At 43.8% G+C, this 20332-nt stretch overlaps 1 protein-coding gene and 3 non-coding genes across 11 annotated transcripts in view; 3 read left to right on the top strand and 1 right to left on the bottom strand.

Moving 5' to 3' along the window:
* Window positions 1-718: 718 nt before the first annotated feature.
* On the top strand, window positions 719-790 carry TRNAD-GUC. Its single transcript has one exon. It is a non-coding gene; the product is annotated as a tRNA-Asp (tRNA).
* A 926-nt stretch (window positions 791-1716) lies between these two features.
* Window positions 1717-1788, bottom strand: TRNAD-GUC. Its single transcript has one exon. It is a non-coding gene; the product is annotated as a tRNA-Asp (tRNA).
* Window positions 1789-2097: 309 nt separating this feature from the next.
* TRNAW-CCA lies at window positions 2098-2169 on the top strand. Its single transcript has one exon. It is a non-coding gene; the product is annotated as a tRNA-Trp (tRNA).
* Window positions 2170-16140: 13971 nt separating this feature from the next.
* The window catches only part of TMPO (thymopoietin), a 38969-nt gene continuing 34777 nt past the window's right edge, over window positions 16141-20332 (top strand). Inside the window, exon 1 of one of the 8 annotated variants that reach the window (XM_019545105.1) lies at window positions 16141-16540. In XM_019545105.1, the coding sequence (XP_019400650.1) occupies window positions 16289-16540 (252 nt within the window). In that variant the 5' untranslated portion in view covers window positions 16141-16288. Of the gene's footprint in view, window positions 16541-16959; window positions 16979-20332 lie in introns of those variants that run through there. The other 7 variants (XM_019545102.1, XM_019545101.1, XM_019545106.1 and 4 more) reach the window with 7 other exon arrangements.

Raw genomic sequence — 20332 nt, forward strand, 5'->3', positions numbered from 1 at the left:
TGATCGATTCTTATTATCATTATCTCTGGCAAAGGGGGACTTGATATTAAAAGTTTCCCCTCCGGCTGTCAGGAATCTAGATAAGGTACCGCCACACACTGGGGGCCTGGGGCCAGGGGACAGCGGGTCAGGAGTGAGGGGCGCTGGGTTGGGACTGGCCATGGATGTTTACAAGTGGGTCCTGGTACAAAAAAGGTTGAGAACCACTGCTCTAGGGGTTTCCTTTGGAGCTATTCTGGGAGACTCGCTACTGGCTGCTGTGTAGGACCCCACTGAGTGAAGAAGTGACTCTTGAAACATGCAATGACAAGAGCCACCTCAGCTCTAGGTAGTCAGTACAGTATATGTGAAGCACTGCCAAGGGACCCCCTAACTGATGTCATATATGCACAGAAGCCCCGAGAGTCAGTTGACCGGGGTCTAAAAGATGTCCTAAGGGTGCTTGGCCCCTGGCAGTGGGTAAGCTCGCTCCTTCCTCTACACTTTCCCCAGTAGCCCACCATGGGTGCTTTTCCAGTTGTGCAGTTTGGAGTGGCAAAGCCAGGGTGAAGTGAAGGGACCAGGGCTGCCCTGCTTTCTGTTAACCTTTCTGCAGAGCAGGGAGGGCAGTGTGCCATGAGGACCTGAGCCAAACACCAGCTCTGTACCAAGGCTGTGCTGCACCTACCTGCTCTGCAGCAACCTTGGAGGCAGGAGCTGAGAACTGGCACACAGGCCCTCCTCGTTAGTATAGTGGTCAGTATCCCCGCCTGTCACGCGGGAGACCGGGGTTCAATTCCCCGACGGGGAGAAACGTATATTTTCTTTTCCTCCCTCTGATCGCTTGCTTTTTATTATGAAAGTTGGAAACATGAGCGTGGGCCCTGGCTCGGCCTGGTCTGCCCCTGCCTGGACACGCCTCTCCTTAGAAATATGCCCGAATCTGATAATCATTTCAATTAATATCTATCAATTATTATAGCCGTTTGAATAATAATATGATTAATGGCCTGGAATTAATAAACAGAAATTACTTTTGTACTTTATGATTGTAACATAAACCCTTCGTTTTAAAAATGTGGCTTTCATTAGCATTTTACTTATCAGTTAACAATTATTGTTATTATAATAATCCTGTAATTAATGGCCTATAATTAATAAGCAACAACTGTTTTTACATTTTATTGTAAACCCCTCTCTTTAAAAAAATGTGGCCGATTTTCACTAGCATTTTAATTTTCGTTAAACAATGATTGTTATAATCATTGGAATAATAGTAATAATGTAATTAATGGCCTGTAATTAATAAACAATAATAATTGTTTTTGTACTTTATTGTTGTATTGTAAACTATTCTCTTTAAAAATGTGGCCGAGTTTGCTCATCATTTTAATCATTTAACATCGACTGTTATAATTTAACTATCACTTAATGATTGTTATAATCGTGTGGCTAATGATGTAGTTAATGGCCTAGAATTAACACACGATGATTTTTGTACTTTACTACGTTCTTCTTGTATTTAACAATACATGGTACCATACAAGATATTGCATTGTATATGCCATAGTAAATAAAAATAGTGAAGAAAAATGGAAGAAATGGTTTAATTGCATCACCATCATCTACATTATTAGCATTACTATTTTTCTATTATTACTTAAATAACGATGAACGGTTGCTGTTTTTTTACAGGACGTGGCAGGCCAAGGAGCCGGAAAAAAGAAGCCACAAACACTCCCCGTCGGGGAATCGAACCCCGGTCTCCCGCGTGACAGGCGGGGATACTTACCACTATACTAACGAGGAGGTGCTTGGAAACGTTTTCCCCACCACTCAACTTAAAGTTGGGCCGGCACAAATGTGGGCTTGCTGCTGGGGATGTGTGGGACCGCGATCCCACGGCCTCGGCCGGGCTTGCGGATGCTGCAGAGAAAGGGCTGCGAGACCGGGTTGCCCGCTGGCAAGGCGCTGAGCGGCTGGCGCGGGGACCGGGGGGGTGAGGGACGGGCTGGGGCGCAGGGCGGGTCCGCGGCTGGAGCCAGACTGCAGCGGGCGCCCGGGGCTGGAGCTGGCGCTGCGCGCAGTTCTAAGGCGCTGCGCGCCCGTGCCCAGCAGGACCTCGTGGCGCAACGGTAGCGCGTCTGACTCCAGATCAGAAGGCTGCGTGTTCGAATCACGTCGGGGTCAGCTCCTACTTTTTTTAAATTTCTTTCTCTTCCGTCTTGAAATCAGCGCTGCTTCCCCTCCCCCTGCCAGGGTGCTGCTACCCGGGGCAAGGGGAGGCCACACGGATTGGGTGCTCTCCCGTGGAGACCGTCTCCCTGCCCTACACTCTCATCGTGATCTAGGCCCGGAGGCTGAAAGCCAGCTGTCCTCTCCCCCCCCAGCTGGAGTTGTGCCTGTCAGTCCCAAGAGGGAGCTGTACAAAGGGCGACACCTGGGCCCCGCTCGGCCTGGTTAAGATCAGAGGAGCAGGTTTGCAGGAGCCAGGATTGAAGTGAGAAGTTGGGGGGAGGGGCTATTTCAGTAAAGGAACCCAAACCTGAATGTGGGGTGGGCAAGGGGGAGTATTTTTTTTTCTTTTTCATGTTGTACTACTCTGCCACTGACAGCTTCCGTACTTAACCCAGCTCTGTGCAGTGAAGCCACAGACGGAGCATTCTGCAAGTAACTAGTGCTAGCCCAGGGGTGTTCAGAGCATTTAAAAGGTGAGTTTTTAGCCTGCATCAATGTTTTCCAATGCACCTTTTTCTTTTTTTCTTTTTTCTTTTCCAAGGACTGGAGTGTATTATGAGACATTATCTCCCCTGGTGTACTTTCATTTGCTTTTGTTACCTGGTTTTGCCCAAGCATGAAAATAGTGAACAATAGCTTATTGTAAATAACTGCCCAAACTATATTCTGTTGGTTTACGTTTCCATGAGCAAAGCCCCCAGGGCTGAAAAGAGTGCAACTGTTCATTAGAGGTTAAAGAAACTACAGGAAATATGCACGGGTTGTTGTATGGAAATCTGTACGAAGTGGTTTTGAGCAGAAAGCATTCAACGTTTTAAAGGGCAGGAGGGCAAAACCTTATTGATAATCATCTGGAACACTGACATAAAGCAGTTTTAGGTTTAATTTAGTGTGATGTGCTTTTGCTGAGCATTAAGCATATTGTATACCTGCTATTCAGTGGGAGCATCTACATGTTCATGCATTGGTAATGCATAGGGGGTACAGCTGGCTCAGGGATCAGCTGTTGGGGATCCCCCTCCCATCATTGATCTGGTGCCCCCCCAGACCAGTCGCCCATGTGTATATTAATACACCTTAGATACTGCACATTTAGTTTAGTACTTGCTTAATAAAGTACTAAGTAAATGCGCAGTAACTAGAGTTATTAACACAATGCAGTAAGCTATTAGCATGGTTTTTAACCGCCACACTACTGCTCAGTGTTATTGGGCTAACATGCAGTAAGCATCCACTGTTAATCATTCCAGTATTATAAAGGTTTTGCCTTGCAAGAAATAAAATCTGCTCCAAAAAAATCATGACACAGCACAGCTATTATAATATAGAAAATAATAATAAAATAATCTATCATTTAGAAGGCACTAATCTGTGAGTCCCAAACCAGATTCTTTCATGTAGGATATCTGTGGGTTAACATCCTGATTTATGTGGTTTGTACTTTTCATCTGAAAAGAACCAAGCATATACTGGTATATGACTATTATGTAGAAATTAAAGCAATCGTGATTAAATCTCTTTTCTGTGGATTTAAAAGTGTCTCTTTATAGAAGGACTGGTATGAAAACTAAAAATAACAGCCAAATCTTACAATTGCCATAGTCACTTTCCACTTACCAAAAATGTAAAAATATTAGGCAACCAGATACCACTTTGCTCATAAAAATATAGAAGTCTTATTCATAAGATTATCGAACTGCTTAAATCAGACAGAAAAATTGTTGTCTAAATCAATTCAAATTCAAGATACTACTAATGACAGGCCCTGAGTTGGCAAATTATATACATGATCAAGCACTTAAGTCCATACCTGCTTGCCATCAGTCAGTCCACATGTGCTTAAAGTTAACCATATGCTGACATGCCATAGCAAATCTATTACTGTTGTGCCAACATAATAGTATTTGCATTAGACAAATGTGGTGTTAATTCTTTATAATGAATGCTTTTCTTAATAACATAAAGTCCTTGTGTCAACAGTCTTAGAAGCTTGATTAATACAAAGAGCATCTGTGCAAGCATATGAAAGTGAGGAGACATCATCATCAGTAAAGAGACAGAAGGGTGGGCGAAAGGAGTTGTATATAAATTGGCACCCTAGAGGCATGTCTACACATGCAATCAATTTGAAGCAATAAACTCCAGTGCTTATTGCACTTTTAATTTATTGTTCCTGGGTGCACTATTTGAATGTGCACTCAGGACCGTAGCATGTTGAGCTGTGTCAGAGCAGCTCTGGCTGGGAAGGCACCCAGGGAGTCGGCTTGCCAGCCTGGGACTGCTCCGACCCAGCTCCACATGCTGCAGTGGAGTAGGCTGGGCATGCAAGTGTGGGGCTAGCTAGCAGGCAGGCCCTACACTGAAGCATCTGTGTCAGTATCTACACATGTGGTGCTGCAGAGATTTTTTCCTATTTACAAATACTGTTCTTCTGCAGAGTTTACAAGAACATATTTACAAGAACTATCATGCTGCACAGTTTATTAGTTTACTTGAGCCTAATAGCCCTGCACATGTAGACACTGAGATGTTTACTGCGGAGCTAATTAGGCAAGTCCAAGGTAGAGAGCTTAGGGGGGAAAGAAGGCAAGGCAAAAAGAATGAGGGAAAATTGAGACCAATTATCTCATTGTACAGAACCCTGAAGATAAATACAAGGAACTGGAACTGTGTGAAAGGAGGGGAAAAAAAGCATTCCAGGAGATGATGGCTCAAAGCCATGAGACAGGATGGTGATTTCAAAGCAACCCATTCAATAGCCTGAAGTAGGAAATGGCAACGGCTAGAAGGCCATGGAGGAGAAAGTTACTGGACATATCAGATCTCCAGGGCAGGACCTATGATTTTAGCAACTGAGATAGATGGGAAAGACGACATAAAATTCTAATACAATAAAAGCCTTAGTCTGTCTGTCTGACCCTAATGCTTTATTCACACTGTAATTGGTTGTCTCGGCAGCCAATCACAATGCTGACTGAAACAACCAGTCAGAATGCTCTGTACAAACCGACATACAGGACAGAGTGCTGCCATGACAGCGGGCACTGAGGGGCTGGAGTGTGGGAGTCAAGCTGGCAGTACTGGCCTCACCCCACCTCCTCTGCCCCCCACATCCCTGGCCTTGCTCCTTGGAGGCAGAGGGGTACAGCGGGGACAGACTGGGATGGTAGAGCACTGCCATGATGGCAGGGATGGAGGGGACAGAGTGGGTGGGGTGAGGTGAGCAGCACTGGCCTCACCCCCGCACCGGGCCTGCTCTGTGGAGTCAGCGGTGGTGGGTGCCGGTGGCGTAGCACTGGCCTTCTTGCCCCCCCACCCCAGGCTTTGCTGCTGCCACTCAGCCCCAACAAAAGCTGGCAGGGAGGGCAAGGGAAGCAAGAAGGAGGCCACTGCCACCACTGGGCCCTGAGAACAGCTGGAAGAGAGGGGGGGAGGGGGCTGCATGCGGCCAGATGCACAGTGGCAGCAGCACGAGGTGCTGGGTTGACAGCTCTGACGGTTGCATGCAAGTTCTTCCCTTCCCCCATGCCTGGGAGGTGGCTGCACCATGGGGTGGAGCAGCGGAGGACAAGGGGTGAGGCACGTGTCTTCCATCATTCTTGATGGGCAGTTGGCTAGTGAAGATAATAAAAGGGGTAATGATAAGATTTTGGTGAGGACCTGGATATAGGATAAGGAGAAAGAGGTGTCAAAGATAAGAACAAGATTCTAAGCTAGTGTCTAGACCGTTTTTTTGTATTTTAAAATACGATAGAACAGTAAAAGAGATTTGACTGAGTTTTAAATCTATACCTGTCAGATAGTAGAATAGACACTAAGGCCACATCCAAACAAGCATGGCTGTGTGGTATGTGATGCAGAGTGACTTGCCACATGCTCAACTGTTTTCCATGCTGCAAGAGAGCATTGCAGGGATTTTATGTTTTTTTTGGGTGTGGGGGAGTTGTTGTTTTTTGACCTCTGAATATCCAGGGGTCAAAAAAAACCCTGCACACAAAAAAAAGTGGAGTGGCGCACACAGGGGCAATGTGCACCACTCCAAACCTGAGCCTGGCCAGCTGCAGCCATGTTCCAGCTGCTGGTAAGAGGCTGAGCACCAGGGTGGCCACTGCTGCAGCCCCAGAAGGCCCCAGGACCCCAGGTAAGGCTGCTGGGGCCAAGCCAGTGTTGGCTCCAGCCCCTCCTACACCACCAAGATAACCTGCTGTGCACCAGAGGGCACGTGGCACAGGTGTTCCCTGGAGACGGCTAGCGGCAGCACAAAGTGTCCTGCTGCTAGTTGTCCCCTGGGAACCAAACATCCACACTTGTGTTTATGTGGTCTGAGTTACTCAAATTGATCCTTTCAGAATGATCTGCACCTCCTGCAGTAGAAATAACTACCTCTTAAAGGTTTAGGAGTGTGATGGCAATGTGGTTATGATGTTTTACTAAGTTCCAGAACTGTGAGTTTGTAGGTTGGCTTACACTGTTACTAAAGATCACGCACAGTTAATTTAGGAATGGCCTACCTACGCCATTTGGGCTATAGTGCTACAGGCAGCCAAATACGAATCCTAGTTTCATCACTTTTTGTTTCCCCATTGGCTATGAAAACCAGTGTGCTTTAGCAACAGTTGTCTGTGGATACTAAGAGGGCACATCTACACATCACCCTATGGTGATGTTGTTACTGTGCTGTATTTTAGTACTTCCTGTAGGAAGCACTAAAGCATGGTGAAGTAACTGTCTGTACTGCCCTGTGTGCACAGTTAGCTTTAGCCAGTATTTCACCATAGTGGTGCACTAAAATGGGGGATTGCACTGCTACAGTGAAGTAGCTGCCAGTCGCGCGTAGACTCATTCGATCGCTACATTGCTGTATTGCATTGTACGGTGATGTAGTGCATCACTACGGTGCCATAGGGTGATATAGACTCACCCAATGACTCTTAAACAATTAGGATCTAGAGATTCGCTCCAGGAACTTAGAAAAGAGTAACCAGGATGGGTGTGTATTGTACCATGTGCTTTTCTATTCCTGAGACAATCCTACTGTCCTAACTGCTGAAGTATAAAATACTTCGGGTCTGTCAGACAACAGTGGATAAGGGACAGCCACAATTGGCTGGGTTCCTTGTAACAGGTCCTGTATCCTAGTGCATGTATTGTTCTAAGCTTTACTAACTGCTGCCTGATACCATCCTTTACTTACACTGCAGAGTGATTCAGCAGCAGCTTGGGAAGTTTGTCATGGAGCTAACATTTTCATGGGTTACAAATTTCTCAGAGAGTGAACATATACCTGGAAAGGATTATACTGTCATTGGTTAAAATTATTCCTTACATATTTGTACCTTTCACTAGGACACAAGAAAATATAGTGAATAGATGGTTTACAATTCATTCCTGGCACCATAATTGAAAAAATGTGATTCTGTTTTAAATTGATGTAAAGAGAATTGGTGTTTTTCTGTTATGCCTTTAAATAAATACACAAGCACAGAAAGCAAAATTGTACATTGCAAAGTAATATTGTAATGACTAAGTGGATAAATGAAATGCACTTTAATCAATCGGCTGTCTTGCTTGCTTGCTTTTCACTCTCCTGTGCTCCACCCAGTGAAGCCTTTCTCTACAAATTCAAGCATTTATCTTTTCTTAGGCTTCTAGGCTTTTATTTTATTCAACAATTATTGAAAATCTATCCATTTTTTAATTTATTTTAACCAGGCAATAAGTGGTCTCTCAGAACAATTTTAAAAGCTCTTTAACTTTAAGTGAGAGAACAGGGTACCAAGAGGTATGTAAGGTAAAGTTCCTTAGGCGCATTTACAAAACAGAACTGCTTAGACTCAGCTCTCTGGCAAAAATCACGGTTTAGCTTGTTGTTAGCTTTCTTTTCTCAAAGATGGAACATGGCTCAGAGCATTAACTGGATCTTTGAAGAAGAGATGCTGGTAATTTACTTCCCTGTAATTGCTGTTTTCTGAAGATATATAGCCATGCTAGATCACCACCCTTCCAAGCACCTCCTTGACCTTGGAGATACAGGTTTAGTCATTCTTTTTCACTCCTTTACCTCCCCCACCCTATTTTTATGGGATTAGCACTTCCTTTTAGATAGGAACTGTTACTTGGGACCATTTATGGTGATGGCGTTTCCCTGGCAGAGGTCAACTGCTTTGGGATATTAAATCAAATAAGATTCCATCCATTTCTGTTCTGGGAGAATATACCCCAGAGGTGATCTAGTACAATTATATATTTTCAGAGAAGAATGGGTATAGAATCAGTTACAAGGATTATGGAATGATTTTGCAAATGTTAGGTGATAGATCAAATCTTCTGGAGTGATACTGGTCTCTAGTTTCTCTTGAGTTGTGTGATGTGTGCAACTGTCTATTAGATGCTGAACTGAAAAATCAGAATCTATCCCTCTTGCAATGGTATTAAAATTTGGGCCATAAGAATAGAGGGGTAACTTGTGTAATAGCTACTCTGCAACCAAGCTACTGACTGAAATATCTTACTGGTTTTTTGCTGTTGTTTTCTTGTTACCTCACTCTGCATAAAGGAACGTTTCTCTTTGTAAAAAAATCCAATATATTACCTCTTAAGTGCAGAAAAAAGTTGGATTTATTCATTTGAACTATCTAGTTATGCCATCTTTTTCCTTTAGCTAAAATCAACAGGAAAAAATAACCTGATATTTTTAGGGAACCTCTTTAGTTTTAACTTATGAAACCTAGATATCATTTGGAGTAAAATGTTTCTTTGGCGCTCAACTGCCTTTCTCAAGTGATAAATTTTTAATGGTTCCCCTGCTGATCATAATAAGTCCTTTGTGAATTTCACTTCCCCTGAATAATCTCATAGAACTTCATAATGAAAGAAAAATACAAAAACCTTAACTATGGGAAATGTTTTAAGTGTACAAGCTTTCATGATGATTGTGGACTTAATCTCTCTTTGTCTCCATTCCCCAGTTATAAAATAAAGGTAGTAATAGTATCTTCTTCTAATCTGTGAAGCCCTTAGTTATTGCATTGTAAGAGATAATTGCTAATAAAGAAATTAACACTTTTGTATTCTATTCAGGGCTTAGACCAGATACGTTAGAGCCATACACTGAATGAAGAGGAGAGAAAGAAACATTAAGTTGGTGCATCTATACGTGCATATTAATGTGCTGCAATAAACTCCAGGGCTTATGCACATTTACATGTGTGCCCAGGATGACAGCACACTGAGTTGCAGCCCCAGCTGGCAAAGGGCTTAGGGAGTCAGCCTGCTTGTCTAGGGCTACTCCGACCCAGTTCAGCGTGCTACAAAGGGGCTGGCTGGGGCATGAGGGTGCTTCAGCATGGGGCTAGCTGGCAGGCAGCCCCTGCTCACTGAAGTACCCTTGTGCCCCAGCCAGTCAGGGGAATGTCTGCATTTGCACTGCTGTGGAGTTTTTAATTCTGCTGCAGGATAGTGTTTGTATTTACAAGTACTATCCTGCTGTGAAGTAAATTAGTTTACTCCAGCCTAATATGGGCACATATGTAGACGCTGAGACGTTTATTGTGCAGCTAATTAGTCAGCTGCACCGTAAACATCAGGTATAGGCATTCACAGTATTCACTGACTGGTCCTGTGGAAAAAATAATAATTAAAGCCTGAATCATAATGCATAGACAGAAAGGAGCTATGTGAAAGTTACATAGGCAACATCTGTTCAGACAGTTCCACATTTCTGAGTAGTTCTCTTTGCAACCTTAGTGCTCTTTTCAATATATGACTATGATTATAATTTATTATATGTAATTATAATGTATGCATTTAATGAGAATTAAATACAGACACTATGCTGGGCTCTGTATAAAATGCAAATACAAAGTTCAGGGACTTTGCAATAATAGTTTAAGAAAGATAAATACACTTTCTGACCCAGTACTCTTAATACATATATTATCAGCTTAGGCTCCTATTTAGAAATGAGTCAGTGTAAAAAGCTATGTAACAAACGGTTCTTTTAAATTCATCTGTCAGTCTACTCAAAGTAGGAACTGATACTTCTATTTTTACCCCTCTTTCACTTCGATCTGTGCCTGTTGCAATGGCTGGAAAGAAACATAAGGCATGAATACAATTCAGTTGTGTTTTTCCCATGTGAATGGGTCAGTGATTCTCAACCAAATAATATGTTTACACACACATTTGTAGATATATCAAGATTGAGATGTATACATTTAGTTAGTCTGTAACTTGTAAATTTACCCTTCCTTTTGTTTTATTTGTCACACGTTGACATGCACCCAGATTTAAGTAATATTTCATTTGTATTTTTTAAGTTTTGTTTTGTATGCATTTAATTTTGTTTTGTTTTGGAGATAACTCAGTCTAAATCTCAGAAGACCGCGGTGAGTCTCTTTTTTTCCATCTCATATAATATACAGCTTTAGTACTGTTAAATGAATTTTGCTATCAGCAGTCTTACAGTATCATTTTTTTATTTTTGTTCTGGGCAAAGATTAAATGTGAAAACAAATCTTTAACCTTTACATTCATAACAATTTACTGATAGGCATTCAGAAAGCTCTTTTAGAAATGTATATTAAATAATCATTCAATATACAAAGTGTATTTTATATAATACAATGTAACATTAAATATACTTCTCATTTTTATTCACAATGATATAGTATAGAAGAAGAATCATAAAGTTATGGAAGCTCCCAATAAAAATAGATATTTGAGGTAATTTTCATAATGGTCTGTCTCTTTACATCAAAGACAGTTCTGTAACTAAATCTCTTTCTCTCTCATTCTGGAAAGCTGAGGAATTCCAGTAATTCAGAAGCGTCCTGCACAGAAAGTATTTTTGGCTTCTGCTTTCAACATATTCCACATTTTTAGGCAGGCTTACAGCAACTTTTCAACAGATGAAAATGGCCACAGTCTCTCACTTGTGTCTCTTGCTTTCTTGTGTTACCTTCCTCTTCCTATTTGCATTTGACAATAGGTAAAATACACCTGCCTGTTTCATAGGTGATGGTGCAGGTGAGTCTTGTAATTGTTTCAGACTTTGAAAAGCAGAATCTACAGATGTAGATGCATAATTCATCTGAATTTCAAATAATGCAATACACATAACAGGTGTCATCAGGCAATAAGTTTATATTCTAAAATATTTAATACAAGACTGGTAATAAATATACTAGCAGTTTCTTCTTGTAGGAAGAGTAGAAGGGAACATCCATTTCAGATGGTTAATAGTGCCTTAGCACTGATCTTTTGCTCCACGATGTAAGTTCTTATTCACTAAAACAAGCCAACCAACCAAAAAACATCCCAGACCCTGAGGTGGATGATGGCTTTAACTCTGTGGGTAGCTGTGGGCTCTCCAATGTAACAGCTGCACACATTTTGCTCATATCCTCTCCACCTTGATATGGTGGAGAGGTTTATGTGCTGCCAATAACCTTGAGAGAGATGCTGTCAGCAGTTTTGGACCATGGCGGCAAGGTCAAGAGCAAGATTTTCAGGCTAATAGAAATCCAAAAATAAAAATCCTCGATAATGGAACAGGCAGATGAAGAAAAAATACATCACAAAAATGCAAAGGCAAATGAAGGCTGCAGCGGAATAAAAATCTCATGTAGTATAATTGTTCCTTGTCATCAGATTAAGGGTTCCTTCCTGTGAAGTACTGTGTAGCAGTGGTGTACAAGGACACCCCCACAATAAAAGAAGACATGGGCAGGTGCTAGTGATTACTGGCTGGCCTAGTATGGAAGTGGGCAAGTGGTGACAACGGCAGGTGCTAATGATTATGAGAAGCCCCTAGTCATGAACCTACACAGAGGTGATTGCATGATGGCTGTTTTTACTTGGATCTGAGATAGGTGTTTAATTTGTCAGGTGCAGTCAGGATTCAGCAGGCCCATTTAAGATCCATTCTGCTCAACCCATATGGGGAAAAGTTTAGAAAAGGTGCTCTAAACATAGTCTGTCTCACTTCACTTGACTGGAAAACTGCATCCAGTGAGATTGCTATCTTCAGTTCAAATCAAGTAATGAAGTTTCCAACTTATGACACTTATTGCCACATTAAAGCCAAGACCCAGAGGAAAATTTAAGAGCAAAAGAACCAGTGGTGAGAGGACAAAACAAAAGAGATTTGAAAGCTTGCCAATAGCTTCGACATGCATAGTTTTTTCAGCACATACGAAACCATCTATGAGCCAAACACGCATGGAGCCATTGCTCTGAGGTCCAAGGATGGAACAACACTCTTTAAAGACAGCTCCATCATCAATGCACAGGAGAAGTACTTTCAAGAGCTCCTGAATCAAGATTCTAATGTTGGAGGCAATGCGATCAAAGCCATTCCACAACACCCCATTAAGCTGACCTTGCAGATCCACCAACTTTCAAGAGGCCTTGAAAGCCATTAAGCAGATGAAGAACAACAAAGCACATGGCCTTTATGGAATACCAGCTGAAATTTATAAGCAGTGTGGAAAAAAAAAAAAAAAAAAAGCTCTCTCATCCACTATATACAGTTCTCATGAAAATCTGGAAATGTGAACAGATTCCTAGTGACTTAAGAGATGCCAGAATCTTTACCATATTCAAGAAAGATGCATCGCATTGCAGCAGTTACCATGGTATTGCACTCTTGTCCATGGCTGGGACAATTCTTACCCACATTCTTCTCAATAGACTCAATTCCCTCACTAAGATTTTACCCAAGTCCCAACATGGTTTCAGACCACTCAGAGTTACAGTCGATATGATCTTTGTTGCTAGACAGTTGCAGAAGTGCAGCAAGCAACGCTAAGATCTTTACATGGCCTTCATTGTCCTCGAATCTCTTCAGGTCACCTTGAAGGCCCATCTGAAGAAATGTGATACTAACATTAATACCTCGGGGACTCAAGCACTGAATTATTCCTAGTGGTGCTGTGATGTACATCAAGGCATCAGCCATTTTGAGCAAACTCGCCTCTCTGGAGGTGGATAGATGGGAAAGGGAAGACCTGTGACTTGACATCACTAGCTTCTGCTCCTTCCTCCCAGAACTATTTGCCATGTCTGCAGTTGAACATGCAGATCATGGATCATCTTCCTCAATTGTCTGATGGAAGACTGTCACCCTCATATTGAGGGACTGCTGATGACACTGGTGATGATCCTTGGCATGCCTGTACAATGCTCATTACTCCTAAAGGCAGCTGTCAAAGGTATACCTTCACACAATATGTGATATCCCCTGCACAAAGAAAAGACTAGGTGCAAAGGATTCTGGCTTGCCTACAGAGGGAAGTTCTTGTATCAATGTGATGATGTGAATTTAAAGTATTATGTTCCCCAGGTGAACACTTTTATTCCTGTTTAGCTTACAGGAAGTCCTTGACTTAAAACATTTCAAGTTACAACGTTTTGCACTTACAACATTTATAAATTGACACCCTGTTTCAACTTTATGATATCAATTTTGACTTTACAAGGCTTGATCCGATGCAACGCCATGCCATACCAGTGAACAAATTCATTGCGTCACTCATCTCTCTGGAGAACATCTGTCCAAACTTCCTTGGACATTTTCTTTAAGAAAGCAGACAAGACTCCAGAAAAACCTGCAACCAAGACTCCTGAGAAGACTACAGCCGAGAGCCTTTCAAAAAGTCCAGCAGTCACCTCAAAGAAGTTCTTCCAAATCAATGATTGCTATTTACAATATAAATACATTAATGTAGCTATATTACTTATCTATAACTGATTGAGTAAAAAATTCTGGGGTATCAAGCCTGGGTTCAGGAACAATCCCCCATTTATAACGTTATTTCTTATGAGAGAACTGGTTCTGAGTTGCAATGCTTTGACTTATGACACAATTGGTTTCTGAAAACCGTGTCTTAAGTCAGAGGACTGCCTGTATATCACTTTGGAAGTAGCTGAAGATAACAATTTGCTGGGAGCATCTGCATGCTCATTAATGTGCTTTTACTACTGTGCATTAATTTTAGTACCTCTAATAGGAGGTACTATAGTGCATCTACACATTCATTAATGTGCAGTAGTTGCTGTACATTTAATTTCATACTTGTATAATCACATACAAAATAAATGCGCAGTAACCAGAGTTACTGCATGGTAGTGCCAGTGAATGTGTTTTTAGTGAAGCCACTGTGCAGTAGCTTACTAATACCATGCAGTAGTGTATTAGCACTGTTTGTGATGTGATGAGCTACTGTACAATATTATTAGGCTACTGTGCAGTTAACATATCTTGGCTATGCACCCAAAGGTGCATTAACCCATGCTAATGTGCAGTAGCAAAGGCAAATGGTTTTTTTATATGCTTAATGTGCAGTAGACTAATTCTACTGTACATTAGCACATTTTTTGCTTAATGCACAGTGGACTGTTCTGCACGTAAGGCACGTTGTGCAGATGTACCCATTGAGAGGTAAATGCAACCAGGGATGCTACCTGCTATAAGATAAGTGTTGGAAACTGAACGAACGGTACACTTAATCCTATACTCCTGCTCTTCAGTAGATGCAAAATGGTCAAGAGTGCAGGATGCCCACAGGCCACTTCTGGCTATCTGCACTGTTAAGGTATTTATTTTCATTTGTTAAGGATTCTGGTTAAATACCATGCTCTCAAAGATGACATAACAGACATACACCCATAATATAAATACAGATGAACAAAGTAACCAAACTACAAATCTTATAACACTGTTAGGGTAAACAGAGTCTCTGAGCTAGCTTCAGCCATGTTGCACCACCCTGACACAGCATCTACTCAGAGGCAGGGCTGTGTTTGTGAACCCGATGGTTCAATACTCTCTTGCTAGAAGTGCCCACAGCTTCCCTGTAGCTGTTGCTGTGGGTGGGGGAGAAATCCTGGCCAGGGCAATCACTGGCTCCCAAGACAGAAAGAGAGGGGTCGGTTTCTGTGCAGGCCCTGCTGCGTCTGAAAGCTGCTTTCCCTCAGTGGCTCCCAGAAAGCTCAGAGTGAGCCTGTTTTCTGGGCTGAGACTGAGTCCTCTGGGGCACAGCAGCCCTGCTAGAAGTGTGCAGCAGTGTTGAAAGGACTGCACAGATTTTTTCTTCCTGAAAATATATATATATATGACATCAAGCAAAAGCTTTTCTTCACACACCTTAAGCCACATTGAAAGCCTCTGCAGCTGTTACAATAACTGCACCCGCAGACCCATGCTCCCATTCAGTCCTTTCCCTAACATAAGCACAGTCTTAGCCCTAGCGCCGATGTTGAGGTTTACATTCTGTTCATCCCGTTGGTGTTGCTGTTACTATCGCTTCTGCTGCCACTGTCAGTGTCCCTCAGATCTCCTTGCTGCTCACCTTGCAGCAGTTTCATTTTCCACTCCACCGACCGTCCCACAATGCCCCACCTCGCAGCGCCAGAGAGCTGGGGTCAAGGGAACCACGGAAGAAAGGGGCTGGGGGGGGAACGTCCGGCTGTCAACCCCCGCAGGCGGGGTGTCTGCCCGGCAGCTTTAACTGCTGTTGGACTCGCTTGAAGCGGGTCCCTGCGGCCAGCCTGTGGGCTGTTGCCCCAACAAGAGCGCCGGCTCGCGGCCCCTGGACTGTGCGGTACAAGCGGGGTCCCTGCGGCCGCACGCTAGGGCTCGGGGAATTGGGGTGAGGCCTCGGAGCAGGACACCCAGCTAAGGTTGGAGCGGGGCCGGGAACAGGACGCCCTGACCCTCTCTTCTCCCGCGCGCGAAGCGCAGCTCCCGCCTGCACCGAATTTAAACTGCGTGACTCTGCCTCGCGCAAAGCACTGCTGCTGGTGGAACCCGCGTGCCGCTCCCTTCCCAGCCATGCAGCCAATCGCCGCGCGGCTTCGTTCCTGCCCCGGCCAATCCAGACACGCTTTATTGCGGGTCGGCCGAAGCGGTCTGGTTGCGCGCGCCGCGGAGCCGGGGCCGTTGGCGCGGGGCTGAGGCGCGTTCCACCCCCGCCCCCACCCTTTTCTCCTCCTCGCGGCCCCCGCCCCGCCTTCTCCTCCCCTTTGTTGGCGCCTCTCCGGCCGGGCGGGTGAGCGAGCGGCGCCGGCCATGCCCGAGTTTCTGGCCGACCCGTCGGTGCTGACCAAGGAGAAGCTGAAGAGCGAGCTGCTGGCCAACAATGTGAGCCTGCCGGGCGGCGAGCAGCGCAAGGACGTCTACGTGCAGCTCTACCTGCAGCATCTTACGGCGCGCAACGCGCTCGCGCCCGGCCCCGGCCCTCCCGACTTCTCCAGCGACGAGGAGCGCGAACCCACTCCTCTCGGCGCCCGTGGTAGGGGGGACGGCGCTGCCGCCGGCCGGGTAAGAGCTCCCTCCCGCGCCAAGCCGGCAGGTGGCCGCGGTGTAACCCGAGAGCGGGCGGCCGCGCTTTCCCGCCCGAATAGGGCCTCCCTTCCCCCACCCCCGCTGCGCCCGGCTCCCGGCGCGGCCTCCCACGTGCGGCCCCGCCCCCGCGGTCTGCCCGGGTGGGGGATCACGGGCGCGGGCTGTTCCCAGCAAACACCCGCCGCGGCGGTGTCGCTGTGCCGAGCTGCTCGTGGCAGGAATAAAATTAAAAAGTTGATGAAAGAGAAGAAGGTCCTTCTCTGCCGGCTGGCCACCCCTGGAGTGGGGATAGTGTAGGCGGCTGTAAAAGGGACAGGGAGGAAGAGGGGGCTGGTCGCTTCTGCTTAGCTTAGGGAAGGAGCACCTGGTCCTTGTGGGACTTAACCTGCTTCTTTCTGAGTTCTCTTCCCCATGGTTAGTTGCTCTTTGCAGCCCTCCGGCTGTTTCAGATTGGTTTGCAGGTATCTGTTAGCTTCCTGGTACCCTCCCATGCTTACAGGGAAAGAGGGGAAAGTCTTTATTTATCTTACATGGAGGAAACTCTTTAGAAAGCTTGTAATCTAAAGCGGCCGGTCCCAGCCTGTGGCACAGGCACCATCAGCGGTACGCAGACAATCTCTCAGTGGCACGTACTAACAGATTTATTATAATTACTTTATATGACAAAAATTTGCTGGTGGTATTTAAGGTTGAACTGAAAAAAATGCTGGTGGTACTTAATTAAGGTTGTATAACTTTAAATTGGTGGTGCACAATCTGTCATTTTGGGAGCTGCTGATCTAAAGTGTAACCAGGTCTGTTATGTGAAAATTTTTGCAACAATTCTTTGCTACATTGGTGCAGTTTGTAATGCTATCTATTCAGACCTGTTTAAGGCAAGAGGTCTGAAAGAGAGAGGGTGTTTCTCATTTGTTAGGCTGGTTAACTGAGTGTTTTTTGTTTTTTTTTAATATGCCCAATTCAAATCTAGGTAGTATTGGTAGATAGTTACAGAGGCAGCCTAATATGCCATGTCTTTCAATTATGTGGGGAGTTGCTTATACACATCTTGTGACAGTTTTAAAGAAAGCCTTCAGTAATGGGGAATACCAGATACAACATGCTTCACATGTATGGAATCCAAAAAAAAATAGGAAAACTCTCCCAATTTGGCAAGATTTGAGAGCTTGTTTTATATGTTGCAGTTCTTGCTTTTCTACCCTTTGCCAGGTAACAACGTTTTCTTGTCAAGCTTGCAAGGTCATATGTTCAACTTGAGATGACATTTTTACAGTTCTTAATAAATTTCCAACTCCACCTGCAAAACTGTTCAGAACAGTTACAGTTTCAAGCAGCTCTGAAATTGTGTTAGTCTCAACTAAAATTGGGTAGGATTATGCCACCTACCAGCTGTCTCAGGAGTGCATAACATGATTGTTGGGCTTCATACAGTCTGCCAGGCTTATCAAAATCTTTTTACTATTTAATAAAAAAGTGAGCCCTGCTTTTTTTTTTTTTTTCCCTGCGTGTTTTGGTCTATTGTTCCCACTTATAAATGAGCTGGGGGCTTGCAGCTGACCTAAGTAGATCCCACTAGTGACAGCCTTTCAGTGGAAACTGTACCTACAAGCGGTCCTCCGAGCTAGAGTTAGGTCACGGGTATGCAACTCATCTCTTTTCATTAGTAGCTGATGACTCTAGTCATTAGTAGCTAATATGCTGACAACCATGAATGACTACCAGGCAAGTAACAATTGAGAATTCATTTTGAAAAGTTTTGAAACTTTAAAACATTCAGTGTGTCTGTCATCTTCTGTTATTACATTTTCTTAATTTAGGATCTATTCTGATATAACTTATTCTTTGTATCCAGAGTTTCAAAATGTGGTTGTATGTGATCTCTGATCTAACGATTTTAAGCAACATTGGACATGCTGTAATGTAGGTTCAGCAAGCCAATACAGCTGGTAGAACATGGGTAAGAATAATAAATCATTAAGCTCTACTTTATACTGTGGTAGAGGGTTTCTTCCCCCCCCCTTTTTTTTTTGGTAACATAAGCTGTTAAGCCAAGCCAAACTCCTGATTTCCCACCCCCACTCCCCCTTGTAAGATATTCATTTCATCTGCTATTCTGGTATGAGGTGCCTGGTGATGATGGGTAGGAACAGAGCGCACATAACCCTTTGTAGGGGAGAAGGAGGAATGGCTTTTTGAGGTTTACCAAAATAACTGACTGACTAAGGGAACAAAACATTCTTTAGCTAATCAGTTTGCTTGCCATTAATAAGCAAAATATAGGAAGAGAGCAGATCAGTCTGATTTCTTCCTAAATTTAGAGGATGTATCCCAAGAGATTTATAAATAAATAGAATCCTTAACTTGTTCAGAAGAATGTGAATGTTCTCTGCACCTACAGATTTAGAGGGGGATATGCAGTACACTATCTTGTGCTTGGTTTTGTTTATTATTGAAAATCAGGATATTGGTTTAGATATAGCAGTAAGAATGAGGAGATGCTTTGCTTGGATAACTTACCTTAAAATAAACTTAAGAAGGAGTAAGTCAGCTTGAACCCTTTGAGAGTCCTTGCTATGATTGTCACTTTTGTGTCATATAGGCTTGTATAAAGATACTCAAAACTACCTGTCTTCTCTCTGAAGACAAAAATGCCCTGTATCTTTTTTAAACTAAAGACCTGAGATCATTCTCTCCAGTTGACTGTCCACAGGATAAGTTTGGTGCTCTATCTTTTGTTTCTTCTTTCTTTTACCCATTAATCTTTCCTGTTATAACAGAAAAATATATTGCCCATTCAAAGGAAACAAGGCTCGCCCCCCTCCCCCCCTTTTTTTTTTAAAGCACATGAAGATAAAAACAAATTGGCTGGTATGTCTTTAATCGCCAGGTATACTATGTATAGAGGTGCTGTGGAACGGGGGTGGAGGGAAGGTGTTGGTAATATGTTTATGGTTCCAGAACCTTCAGCCTAACTCCCTTAAAACAGCAAATTCACAGTGTTCAACATCCATTTGAAAGCTGGACTTCAAAACATTTGTTTTTTTTTTTCCTGGTGCTAGTCACCTGACCTGAGTGCTATGGCCAGACATAGCAGCGGTACACTTTTTGCCAGAAATTTCTGTTGCTTTAAGGAAGCTGCTCATAAGAGAGAACTAGCTACCAAGTTCTGTCAGATGTGCATTTCAACTTTTTTTTACTTGAATCCCTTTTAACTAAATGTTAGGGGTCATAATAAGAGATTAGTACATGGAGTGTATCTTTATTTGAAGGTGTTTCTAATGTTTACATATACTTTTTAACTTAAATGATTGTCACAGGATCAAGGTGGTGTCCTGTGACTAATATGGGGTTAAGGAGCTGCCAGTCACCAGGGGCAGCTCAGGTGCTGGTTGCTGCAGTAACCAGATAGGTCAGGTGACCAGAAGGGGGCAGGGCTGGGCCTTTATAAACTGCCCAGGGGAGGCAGAGTAGCAGTTCGCCTCTGGCAGGCTCAGGAGCTGCAGCTCTGCAGGAGAGCTGAGCAGCAGTCAGTGGTGGCGGTTTGACCGGCTGCAGTGATGCAAGGGGAGAGAGAGAACCCGAATAGAGGTATGGGAGAGAGCCAGCATTGAGCTGGGTTCATACGCTTGGGGCTTATGATTGTCTTGTGAGCCAGTAGGCTTCTTGTTTGTTGCAGCCACTTGGCTCATGTTTTGTTATGGTTACACCGGAGGACCAGGTGAGGCTGAAAGGGTGTGAGGAGGCCTCATGGGGGGGGATCCCCAGTAG

The sequence above is a fragment of the Crocodylus porosus genome, unplaced genomic scaffold (genome assembly GCF_001723895.1).
Source record: "Crocodylus porosus isolate Cpor-Errol unplaced genomic scaffold, CroPor_comp1, whole genome shotgun sequence".
NCBI lineage: Eukaryota > Metazoa > Chordata > Crocodylia > Crocodylidae > Crocodylus > Crocodylus porosus.